This window comes from Stenella coeruleoalba (assembly GCF_951394435.1).
Source record: "Stenella coeruleoalba genome assembly, chromosome: 5".
Classification (NCBI taxonomy): Eukaryota; Metazoa; Chordata; class Mammalia; order Artiodactyla; family Delphinidae; genus Stenella; species Stenella coeruleoalba.
This window is the reverse complement of record NC_137150.1, coordinates 76,218,877-76,231,979: the sequence shown is the minus strand read 5'-3', so window position 1 is coordinate 76,231,979 and position 13,103 is coordinate 76,218,877. Positions and strand designations below refer to the sequence as shown.

Sequence of the window (13,103 nt, the reverse complement as noted above, 5' to 3'; positions counted from 1 at the left end):
TTTAATCACAGTCTCAATTTCAGTGCTTGTGATTGGTCTGTTTATATTTTCTATTTCTTCCTCATTCAGTCTCGGAAGGTTGTGCTTTTCTAAAAATGTGTCCATTTCTTCCAGGTTGTCCATTTTATTGGCATATAGTTGCTTGTGGTAATCTCTCATGATCCTTTGTATTTCTGCAGTGTCAGTTGTTACTTCTACTTTTTCATTTCTAATTCTATTGATTTGAGTCTTCTCCCGTTTTTGCTTTTGTTTTTGTTTTTTTGCAGTATGCGGGCCTCTCACTGTTGTGGCCTCTCCCGTTGCGGAGAACAGGCTATGGACGCGCAGGCTCAGTGGCCATGTCTCACGGGCCTAGCCGCTCCGCGGCACGTGGGATCTTCCCAGACCAGGGCATGAACCCGCGTCCCCTGCATCGGCAGACAGACTCTCAACCACTGCGCCACCAGGGAAGCCCCCTCCCTTTTTTTCTTGATGAGTCTGACTAATGGTTTATCAATTAATGTTTATCTTCTCAAGGAACCAGCTTTTAGTTTTATTGATCTTTGCTATTGTTTCCTTCATTTCTTTTTCATTTATTTCTGATCGAGTTAATCTTTATGATTTCTTTCCTTCTGCTAACTTTGGGGGTTTTTTTGTTCTTCTTTCTCTGGTTGCTTTAGGTGTAAGGTTAGGTTGTTTATTTGAGATGTTTCTTGTTTTTTGAGGTAGGATTGTATTGCTATAAACTTCCCTGTTAGAACTGCTTTTGCTACATCCCGTAGGTTTTGGGTCATCGTGTTTTCATTGTCATTTGTTGCTAGGTATTTTTGATTTCCTCTTTGATTTCTTCAGTGATCTCTTGGTTATTTAGTAGTGTATTGTTTAGCCTCCTTGTATTTGTATTTTTTACAGATTTTTTCATGTAATTGATATCTAGTCTCATAGCATTGTGGTCGGAAAAGATACATGATACTATTTCAATTTTCTTAAATTTACCGAGGCTTGATTTTTGACCCAAGATATGACCTATCCTGGAGAATGTTCCATGAGCACTTGAGAAGAAAGTGTATTCTGTTGTTTTTGGATGAAATGTCCTATAAATATCAGTTACGTCTGTCTTTTTTAATGTATCATTTAAAGCTTGTGTTTCCTTATTTATTTTCGTTTTGGATGATCTGTCTGTTGGTGAAAGTGGGGTGTTAAAGTCCCCTACTATGATTGTGTTACTGTCGATTTCCCCTTTTATGGCTGTTAGCATTTGCCTTAATTATTGAGGTGCCCCTACGTTGGGTGCATAAATATTTACAATTGTTATATCTTCTTCTTGGATCGATCCCTTGACCATTATGTAGTATCCTTCTTTGTCTCTTGTAATAGTCTTTATTTTAAAGTCTATTTTGTCTGATATGAGAATTGCTACTCCAGCTTTCTTTTGGTTTCCATTTGCATGGAATACCTTTTTCCATCCCCTCACTTTCAGTCTGTATGTGTCCCTAGGTCTGAAGTGGGTCTCTTGTAGAAAGCATATGTACGGGTTTTGTTTTTGTATCCATTCAACCAGTCTATGTGTTTTGGTGGGAGCATTTAATCCATTTACATTTAAGGTAGTTATCAATATATATGTTCCTATTACCATTTTCTTAATTGTTTTGGGTTTGTTATTATAGGTCTTTTCCTTCTCTTGTGTTTCCTGCCTAGAGAAGTTCCTTTAGCATTTGTTGTAAAGTTGGTTTGGTGGTGCTGAATTCCCTTAGCTTTTGCTTGTCTGTAAAGGTTTTAATTTCTCCGTTGAATCTGAATGAGATCCTTGCTGGATAGAGTAATCTTGGTTGTAGGTTTTTCCCTTTCATCACTGTAAATATGTCCTGCCACTCCCTTCTGGCTTGCAGAGTTTCTGCTGAAAGGTCAGCTCTTAACCTTATGGGGATTCCCTTGTATGTTATTTGTTGTTTATCCCTTGCTGCTTTTAATATTTTTCTTTGTATTTAATTTTTGATAGTTTGATTAATATGTGTCTTGGCATGTTTCTCCTTGGATTTATCCTGTATGGGACTCTCTGTGCTTCCTGGACTTGATGGACTATTTCCTTTCCCGTGTTGGGGAAGTTTCCAACTATAATCTCTTCAAATATTTTCTCAGTCTTTTGTTTTCCTCTTCTTCTTCTGGGACCCCTATAATTCAAATATTGGTGCGTTTAATGTTGTCCCAGAGGTCTCTGAAACTGTCCTCAATTCTTTTCATTCTTTTTTCTTTATTCTGCTCTGCGGTCGTTATTTCCACTATTTTATCTTCCAGGTCACTTATCCGTTCTTCTGCTTCAGTTATTCTGCTACTGAATCCTTCTAGAGAATTTTTAATTTGAGTTATTGTACTGTTCATCCTTGTTTGTTTGCTCTTTAGTTCTTTCTTCTAGATCCTTGTTAAATGTTTCTTGTATTTTCTCCATTCTATTTCCAAGATTTTGAATCATCTTTACTATCATTATTCTGAATCCTTTCTCACGTAGACTGCCTATTTCCTCTTCATTTGTTTGGTCTGGTGGGTTTTTGCCTTGCTCCTTCATCTGCTGTGTGTTTCTCTGTCTTCTCATTTTGCTTAACTTACTGTGTTTGGGGTCTCCTTTTCGCAGGCTGCAGGTACATAGTTCCCGTTGTTTTTGGTGTCTGCCCCCAGTGGGTAAGGTTGGTTCAGTGGGTTGTGTAGGCTTCCTGGTGGAGGTGACTGGTGCCTGTCTTCTGGTGAATGAGGCTTGATCTTGTCTTTCTGCTGGGCAGGACCACATCCGGTGGTGTGTTTGGGGTGTCTGTGACCTTATTATGATTTTAGGCAGCCTCTCTGCTAATGGGGGTGGGATTGTGTTCCTGTCTTGCTAGTTGTTTGGCATAGGGTGTCCAGCCCTGTAGCTTGCTGGTCGTTGAGTGGAGCTGGGTCTTAGTGTTGAGATGAGATCTCTGGGAGAGCTTTCGCCATTTGATATTACGTGGAGCCAGGAGGTCTTTGGTGGACCAGGGTCCTGAACTTGGCTCTCCCACCTCAAGAGACACAGGCCTGACACCCGGCCAGAGCACAAAGACCCTGTCAGCCATATGGCTCAGAAGAAAAGGGAGAAAAAAGAAAGAAAGAAAAAAATTAAATTAAGTTAAGTTATTAAAATAAAAAAATTATTGAAAATTTAAACAATTAAAATAATGCAAAGAAAAAGAAAGAAGAGAGCAACCAAACCAAAAAGCAAATCCACCAATGATAACAAGCACTAAAAACTATATTAAAATTTTAAAAAACGACAGACAGAACCCTAGGACAAATGGTAAAAGCAAAGCTATACAGACAGAATCACACAAAGAAGGATATACATACACACAAAAAGAGAAAAAGGAAAAAAGTATATATATCTATATATAAAAAAAGGGAAGAGAGCAACCAAATCAATAAACAAATCTACCAATTATCATAAACTCTAAATACTGAACTAAGATAAACATAAGACCAGAAGCAAATTAGATGCAAAAAGCAAACCCCAAGTCTATAGTTGTTCCCAAATTCCGCTGCCTCGATTTTGCGATGATTTGTTGTCTATTCAGGTATCCGGAGGTGCAGGATGCATCAAGTTGATTCTGCAGATTTAATCCGCTGCTCCTGAGGCTGCTGGGAGAGATTTCCCTTTCTCTTCTTTGTTCGCATATCTCCTGGGGTTCAGCTTTGGATTTGGCCCCACCTCTGCGTGTAGGTCACCTGAGGGTGTCTGTTCTTTGCTCAGACAGGACAGGGTTAAAGGAGCCGCTGATTAGGGGGCTCTGGCTCACTCAGGCCAGGGAGAGGGAGGGGTATGGAATGCAGGGCCAGCCTGCTGCAGCAGAGGCCAGCATGACGTTGCAACAGACTGAGGCGCACCATGTGTTCTCCCGGGGAAGTTGTCCCTGGATCCTGGGTCCCTGGCAGTGGCGGGCTGCACAGGCTCCCGGGAGGGGTGGTGTGGTTAGTGACCTGTGCCTGCACACAGGCTTCTTGGTGGCTGCAGCAGCAGCCTTAGTGTCTCATGCCCATCTCTGGGGTCCACGCTGATAGCCGCATCCGTCTCTGGAGCTCGTTTAGGCAGTGCTCTGACTCCCCTCTCCTCGCATACCCGAAAACAGTGGTCTCTTGACTCTTATGCAGTTCCAGACATTTTCCCGGACTCCCTCCTGGCTAGCTGTGGTGCACTAGCCCCCTTCAGGCTGTGTTCGTGCAGCCAACCCCAGCCCTCTCCCTGGGCTCTGACTTCCGAAGCCCAAGCCTCAGCTCCCAGCCCCCACCTGTCCCGGTGGGTGAGCAGACAAGCCTCTCGGGCTGGTGAGTGCTGGTCAGCACCGATCCTCTGTACGGGAATCTCTCTGCTTTGCCCTCTGCACCCCTATTGCTGCACTCTTCTCCGTGGCTCTGAAGCTTCCCCCCCGCCACCCATCTCCAGGGGGTGAAGGGGCTTGCTAGTGTGTGGAAACTTTTCCTCCTTCACAGCTCCCTCCCATACGTGTAGGTCCTGTCCCTGTTCTTTTGTCTCTGTTTTTTCTTTTTTCTTTTGCCCTACCCAGGTACGTGGGGAGTTTCTTGCCTTTTGGGAGGTCTGAGGTCTTCTGCCAGCATTCAGTAGGTGTTCTGTAGCAGTTGTTCCACATGTAGATGTATTTTTGATGTCTTTGTGGGGGGGAAGGTGATCTTCCTGTCTTACTCCTCCACCATCTTGAAGGTCTCTGTCCGATCCATTTATCATTATATCCATCTCTGTCCCTGGTTATTTTTACTTTCTTTGAAATATTTTTATTTATTTATTTATTTTAAGTTTTTATTTTTTGGTGGCACCGTGGAGCACATGGGATCTTAGTTCCCTGACCAGGGATAGAGCCTGTGCCCCCTGCAGTGGCAGCCTGGAGTCTTAACCACTGGACCACCAGGGAAGTCCCGAAATATTTTTATATTTATCTAATAGTAAGATAGCCACTCCTGCTTGCCTTTGATTAATGTTTGCATGCTATATCTTTTTCCATCCTTTTACTTTTAACTTGCCTATGTCATTTGGATTGATTTTCTTGTAGACAACATGGACTTCATTTATGTTTTTTAATATACCCTGCCAATCTCTATCTTTTAATTGCTATATTTAAGCCATTTATATTCAGTATAATTATTGATATGTTACAGCTTAAGTCTGCCATCTTATTTTTTGTTTTCAGTTTTTTATTTTTCTGTTTTCTTTTTCTTGTCTTCCTGTGGATTATTTGAACATTCTTTTAGAACTCCATTTTGGCTTATCTGTAATGTTTTTGAGTATGTCTCTTTGTATAGCTTGAAATATTGCTCTAGGTATTGCATTTCATCTTCTTATCTCAGTTTTCTGGTGTTATCATTTTACCAGTTCAGGTGAAGCATAGGAACTGTACCACCCTTTATGTCCCTTTGTCCTCGTCTATTTATAATATAATTGTCTTAAATATTTCCTCTGCATATATTTAGAACCATATCAGGCAGTGTTAACAATTTTTACTTCAACCATCAAACATTTTAGAAAGTTCTTAAAAAGGCAAGCTTATTACATTAACCTGTATTTTTGCTGAGTTCCTTTTCATTATTCCAAGGTTCCTTCTTCTGTTGTTTCCTTTCTATCTAGAGAGCTTCCTTTAGCCATTCTTTTAGAGTACATTTGTTGGTGATAAATTCTCTTAGTCTTCTGTCATGTCTTTATTTTCCCTTCATTCCTAAAGGATATTTTTGTTGAGTATAGGATTCTGGATTGACAGCTCTTTTCTTTCAGCACTTGAAAAATGTTGTTCCACTCTTACCTGAACTTTATGGTTTCTGATGAGAAATCCATTGCCCTGCTAATGCCAAGTGGAGGTGAATGTCCAGAGTCCCACTTGGTCTCCACTGACACCACAGGGTGGGAGTCAAAGTTCTGGCTTCCCACTTGCCTTCTCTGAAGCCCTGGAGTGTTAGAACATCTCCTTAGAGCATTATAGGCTCCCACATAGGCTTTGATGGGGTGGGTGTGGGTGGTCACAGTTTTTTTGTGGGTTGTTTTGTTTTGTTTTGTTTTTGGTGGTTGGTGTAGAATAGTTATTATGTAAAAGTTCTCTGTCTTGGAAAGGTACCCCTCTCATGGTCTTTTGGCTAGAGAGAACAAGATTTTACTGAGTGTTGTTTTGTTGATGTGCATCCATTGGTGTTTCTAGTTGCCAGCTTCTTCCGCTCCAAGTTTGGGATATATGAGGCAAAAAAAAAAAAGGTAGTTTACCACTGTGTCATTCCCTGGGTCTCAAGGTCCTTAGCCTATCTGCCTTCTCTTCATCATCCAGAGTCATCTTTTGCTTGATATATAATGTCCAGGGTTTTTAGTTGTACTTAGTGGGAAGAATAGAGGAAAGTGCATCAACTCCATGATCCCAGAAGCAGAAGTTCCTGCACAGTTGTTTTTAAAATAAGTTACAAACATCCAGATATTTCACCTCTAAAAACTTGAACATGTGTCTTTTGAGAACAAAGACATCGTTCTACGTAGCCATGATACCTTTATCACACCCAAGAAATTTAACATTGATACAGTATTATCTAATAGAGGATTCATATTCAGATTATGTTGTCTCCAAAATGTTCTCTATAGCTCTTTTCCTCTGATTCCAGATTATGCAAACCTATTTCTTAAACCTATTTCCCTTTTAAATAGGGAGTATATTAAAGATACATTGAGTGTAAGCTGAGTGTATTAAAGATATTACACTGTCTTATCCGTAGTTGAAAAATCCCCTTTTCTACTCTCATATTTTACCCTGTGACCTGTTACAGCTTTATAGTAGAAGCATCTATTTCTTTTCCTGTAACCCTAATCGTCTTTCATTTTTATATTTTCAACAGTGTTATTTATTTGTCTACTACACCGGCTGGCGGAATGTCAAATCTTTTTTGACTTTTGGCTTAATCTGTCTATGCAACATGTATCTCTATGAACTGCGCAACCTCTGGCAGCTTTTCTTTCACGTGACTGTGGGAGCATTTGTTACACTCCAGATCTGGCTGAGGCAAGCCCAGGGCAAGGCTCCTGATTATGATGTCTGACACCATCCTTCAGACTTGTTGCCTTGGCTTCAGGGGAAAAAGGAGGGAGCATATCTTAACTACCACTGTGATGAAGAAACTGTTCACCACAAATGAGAAGCTCTGCTGTCTTTCTCTCCAGCTGTCCTTTTCGTTTTAAGTCAGCATGGCATGCCTATGAGCGTGCCATACCTGCTACGCAAACTCCTCTCAGCAGAATGTTGGCCATGAGATTATCAATCAGAAGAAGATGAAGAGATCTCTCTCTGCAGGGCCATGGCAGTGGAAGAACAGTCAGATGCCATTGGAAGACTTGGCCAGCAGCCCTGAATCCTGGCTGGAGAGTTCAGTCAAAAACTATGTGTGGTACTTGCTCTGAGAACTAAGCAGGAGCTCTGCAACCTGGGTTTGCCTTTGTGAGGCATTAGTGTAGACCAAATAAAAAGATGCTGCAGTGAATTGGAAAGTTTATGTGTAAAACAAATTACTCACTAAATATTAGATTTTGCACATTTATGGTACCATGAGTTTGTGAAGTCCAGATTGGTGTGGAATGGGTTCTTTTTCCTTTATATTTTTGCTTGAATCTTAACCCTGGAAATCACCCGATGTAGGAGAAGGCTCTGGTGAGCTCATCCCTGGAGCATTGCAAGTATTGAAAACACAGTGACACATGTTTCTTTCCTAGGCCATGTTTATACTTCCTTTTGAAATCACTTTTTAAAAATATTTGTTAGGCTATAGCCATTGTTTGCCAAACTTCAATCAGTTGAGTATTACATATGCTATTATTTACTTAATATTTATCTTTTAAATTTTAAAATATTTAAAAAAGAAACTAACCTCTATTCCAAGTAGAAAACCAGCATCAGTTTGCCATAAAAAAATGATAACTACAAAATAAATAAAAATAAAACAAAGATGTTATTAAATTCTAGCTGGATACTAATTCCTGCCAAGGCTCTGAATCCAAAAAGCCTGTTCTTTCTTTGTTGCAGTGAGAGAGACGTTACCCAGCACCAAAATGGAGCTCTGTCTGTGGAATTATCAGAAGTTTAAAAGAAAATTATAAAGGGAATGCCATTCTCACTGTGATTCAGCATTATTTAATTCTGTGTTGTGTATCACCTAAAATCATCTTGCATGCCACCAAGTGGCATGGGTCCTGCACTATGGAGACACTGAGCTGTTCTAAAAGAATCAGAAGGTGACTCTTCTCTCAGCACTTCTTATTATTCCTCTTATCATTTTATGGCTTTGAGGAGTTAAGCACCTACTTGTCTTAGAGAACTTACTTGCTTTTTGATAACTTTATAAAGATTGTTTAAACAGCTTTGAATTAATAATAGAGGAAGCATAGTTTGTTTCCATTAGCAAAATCTACAGCTCTTCTGGTTTCGAAGTCATCTTCATGAGTGATTTTCTTGAGAAAAGATTCCAATTAAGGAATTCATAAGGTACTGAAATTTGATATCCAGAAAAACAGTGGACCCATTACATATAATTCATGTTCTGGGTATACTAATTTTCCAGAAGAAATTGTCCAGAGAGGTAAAGTCACTGAACTGCACTGTTTCCAGAACCAGTATACATAGGTATGTCTACAATGAGAAATCTTGCTTAATTAGAACCTTTTTGCTACACTCTTCTTTCAGGAGAATGAGACAAAAGAAGACAGTAAGCTTAACGATTTCGGGGATTTATTTAATGCAAGAAACTCCAGTTCCCTCCAATTTTCTGCCTCTAACAAAACTGCACAGAAATTATGAATATTCTGAGAGATATCCCAAGGTACCACATGATCCTAAGTCATCAAAATAAAATTGATTTATGTTTGGCGTTTTGTAGTCACTGAGCCAGGAAAGTAAAGTGGTTCAATTTAGTAAGTTTTTTTTCTAAACTAATGGTTAAAGCAAGAGGAGTTTTCTTGTAAATAGTTGATTAACCAGGAGATTGGAATATTCTGGTTCATTGTGATTTTGCTGTATATTGATATTTTATAGCTCTTTTACCAGTTTGGTTCTCCTAATGATTGAATTATAATATTTGGTATTTGGATACATTGAGCAAGGACACTTGAAAACTCACCAGCTATCTTTAAAGGCTTAATTTGTTTTTTGTTTTTGTTTTGCTTTTTCACCAGCTATTTTGGATAAGGGGATGTTTACATTTTAATGTAAAAAATGAAAACAGGTATAAATAATGTTTTATGTATAGAAATGCTTTCTTTCATTATTTGGTGCCTGCATCTCTCAGTGTTTATACAACTCCCCTGCCTCTATCATGTTGTTGCCAAAGAAACTGAATTTGGAAAGATAAATTTTTGCCATGAATGTAAAGAAGTTTTTAAGCTCTTGAGAGAGAACCACTTAGGCTTCTAATGTGTATGATGGTAATACGTTGTGTTTATATTGCAATTTTACTTCTAAGAGCAAGTCCGCATTTACCTACCTAATCATAATGGGTTTTGTAGTGTCGGGGAATAGTATTTGCTCTCCTATTAGGAAGGAGGACACTAAGGTAATCAGATGGTAATGACTTACTTAGGGTCAAGAGCAAAACACACAGTTTCTAATCTCGTAGCCCAGGGTTTTTCCACTAGAGTGGAAAGTAATGAAGATAACTAAGATTATATTCAGGGAATATGTCCTTGATAAAATTGAGGTACTGGAGACTTCTTAAAATAATGAGATTTAGCCAGCTACTGTCAAATCTAGGTGTATATTTTCTTCCTTAAGGTAATTCTGAAATACTGCTTTTGATTGAAGTATGCTATGAGGGCAAAGATACTCCTTTTATATCCTAAAAGTAATTGCAATAGTTGCTTGCTTTTTTTGGTCTGTATTCGAAGTGTATTTGTACCTGGGCTCTTTCCCCAAAGAATTCGAAGCAGCATACCCAGAAAAGACATACTAAATAATGTTAACAAAATATGAACTTTAAGGGGGGAAAAGCAAGACCAATGAAACTGGAAGGAAGGGTGAACAAATTGCTGTTAGCATAAAATTTGATTCTTGAACTTCTTGGAAGTCAAGGCTAGAAGAAGGAAAACAAGTTTTGCCTTGATCTATATTCCATAAGTCAAAGCATGTTTCTCAGAGGAGACGTCTTCCTGATGAATTCAGGTAAGAATGTTTGCTCTTGGGGGTCCTGTGAAATGCTAAAATGAACAAAATCCTCAATTGTTTTACACACATTTCTGTATTACGATTGTGCCTTGGATCCTCAACTTTGTACCAGCTTTCAAAGGCTTTCCTTTCAAGGTTTTTTTTGTGTGGTTAATAGAGGATTTTGTTCCCATGAGAATTCTGCTGCTAAGCTAAAGACAAGTATCTGTGTTAAAGCTTGAAAATCCATTCAAGACAAATGCCTTGAGACATGGAAAACCTTTACCCAATTTTATAATTTTGTAACTTACGTAAAATGAATCTGCTGTCCCTGGGTTAGCACATTTATTTGGTATTAAATATGGTCTTTTTCATAGTGGAATGCAGTCTGGAGAAACACATAGCTCCATATCTGTTGGGCTATGTCTGGAATCTCATTAGATTCCTGATTTGTCAAGGCTTCACAGCGACCAGCTTTGTCAGGTGAGTCTTTAACCCCCATGTCACAAAAGGGCTTCCTCCTGGGGTTAGCTACCTACCAAAAAGGCAGTCGCTTGGCCTTTATTCCAGAAGGCTTACTGAGTAACCCAAGGACCCACGCCAGGCTGTTGGATTTCCAAGAGACACAGCAAAGAGTGTGTGTGTGTGTGTGTGTGTGTGTCTTCACTTTTTGTTATTTTAACAAACTTTGTGTTCACTTTAAAAGTTAGAGCTATAATAGTGTATGTGGTAAAAGAACAAATAAATTATTTCAAAATCAGCCACCACTCAGGCCAAATTGAACACTTAGCTTTACCACACATTATGGGTCACTCTTCAGGGCTGCATTCTTTGTCTGTGGTCAATTTGTATTTTTCTGCTTTATTATCTCTAAGGAAATGGAGTCTTTCTACCTAAAAATACTGTGGTAAAATCAAACCTGATTTTTGGTTTAAATTGGCTTTAGGAATAGCCAAGCCTAAAGTTAATGGAAGAAACCCCTCCAACTCCAGGGGTTATGAATGGATTGCGTATAGAAGCCATGTCAGCTGAGGATTTTACTCTTCTAGTCTTACTGATTAGGATTAGAGGTGTCTGCTCATCTTCATCAATGTTCTAAGACTGCTGTTGAATGCTGGCAGCCTTCTGTTTGAGCACTGAGCTTTTCAAAGAGAAGTGGTATCTGTGGCTGCCACTCTTGTAGCATCTCTTCCTTGGGTGGCCAACGTTTCTAGGTTTCTTTATTCAGCAGATGAAATCACAGTGTTGCAGCACTGCATGGTTGGAAGCCACATGGCTTGTATCCTCCTTGCTTGTTTACAGTGAGTGGCATTGACACGTGTGCACACGTTTTCTTCTGTATTGGTGGTGCTGGTGTGTAATGAATAGTCTAAGCACAGTGGGGTCTGTAGGAAACTCAAGGAGAGAACAGGCTTCATTCTCAGAGTTCTTGAAATCAGTACCGTGGCCTTATGAATTCTTCCTGATGTTTTCTTGGCAACAAACGGTATTTTCAGCCCAACCCCACCGACGGTTCACATTTGCCCTTTTCTCCTACATCCCACAGTACAGCAGTGCAGCATTGCCTGCAGAAGCACATTCAGGCTCCATCTAACAGTAGGAAAATAGGGCTCGTATGTTTTGTTTCCTGTCTGGTCCCAGCAGCCCCTTCCCAGCTCTGCCTAGGTCACCTGCCTCCTCTGGGCCAATGCTTTTCTTTAAGTCTGGGTTGTCAAGGGGACCTTGCCTGAAGGTGAACAAAGAATATTTTGCCCTTGCACTTTGAATTCCTCCATACCTAGGACTAATGTTGTAAGAAAGCTTGTTAGAACCTTTTGTGCTAGTGAGGACCTCCTACATAGTAGTTAATCCTTATGGCAGCCTACGGTGGCGGGGATGGGCACCATCTCATGTTCACTTGCGGAAACAGGCTCAGGTTCAAACCTGGGATTCAGGATTAAACGACTCGAAAATTGGTGCTCATTTTTCCATGCCAACAGAGCCTTTCAGAGAGAAAGTTCTTCGTGTGCTGACAACACTGGGCTCTTACTGTTACAGCAGCAGAGAGAACAGATGAAGCCATCAGGGAGGGGAAAATAGCACTGTGTATGCTAAGCATCCTCACAGGAAGCTTTATGAAGGCTTTGTTTTATAGATGAAGCACCTGAGCCCTAAAGAAGCTAAGTGACTTGAACACAGTCACAATCTAACCTATGTGGTGGCACCAGGATTTCAATCCAGATCAGTCTTACTCAGAACTCACACTCTTTAACCACCCTGTAAATATTAAGCTAGGAAATATGTTGAAATATATAAGGAATATATATATACACAAGGAACACAAATTGCTCTTAAAAGAGATCAGGTCACTGCTAATTCCTGCAGTATAGATGTCCTAGACTGAATAAAATTGTTTCCTAAAACTCCTACATCTATAACAGTCACATAGGACAGATGGCTGCCATAGGTATAGTGAACCTTAAGTGTGCCTTAGATTTTAGGGCAAGGAGGTATAAAGTTTAGTCTTTCTCATAAAACTAACACGAGTTAGTGATTCTTTTTTTTTTTTTTTTTTGTGGTACGCGGGCCTCTCACTGCTGTGGCCTCTCCCGTTGCGGAGCACAGGCTCCGGACGCGCAGGCTCAGCGGCCATGGCTCACGGGCCCAGCTGCTCCGCGACATGTGGGATCTTCCCGGACCGGGGCACGAACCCATGTCCCCTGCATCGGCAGGGGGACTTGCAATCACTGCGCCACCAGGGAAGCCCAAGTTAGTGATTCTTGATATAGAATGTTAAAGCTTCATTGGTGATTCATGTGTTACAAATATTTACTTTTTCTAGCTGAAGGCCAGCATAGATTGGTTCTTTAATATGAAGTAATTTCATGGGAATTCTGCTTTAAGTAGTCCCTATATCTGAAAACATTAAACAAAAGATAGAAGGTAACTATTTGCTTTATCGAATAGTGATTATGA

General features: G+C 40.0%; 1 protein-coding gene across 6 annotated transcripts in view; it reads left to right on the top strand.

The window, feature by feature from the left end:
- SEC22A (SEC22 homolog A, vesicle trafficking protein) overlaps positions 1 to 13,103 on the top strand; it is a 110,172-nt gene that overhangs the window by 67,675 nt on the left and 29,394 nt on the right. For 3 of the 6 annotated variants that reach the window (XR_013828507.1, XR_013828508.1, XR_013828509.1), the window contains exon 7: positions 6,862 to 10,631. Coding sequence is in view for 2 of the 6 variants with exons in the window: in XM_079922597.1 (XP_079778723.1) it covers positions 6,862 to 7,062 (201 nt within the window). In the remaining 4 variants the exon portion in view is untranslated. Of the gene's footprint in view, positions 1 to 6,861; positions 11,394 to 13,103 lie in introns of those variants that run through there. The other 3 variants (XR_013828506.1, XM_079922597.1, XM_079922598.1) reach the window with 3 other exon arrangements.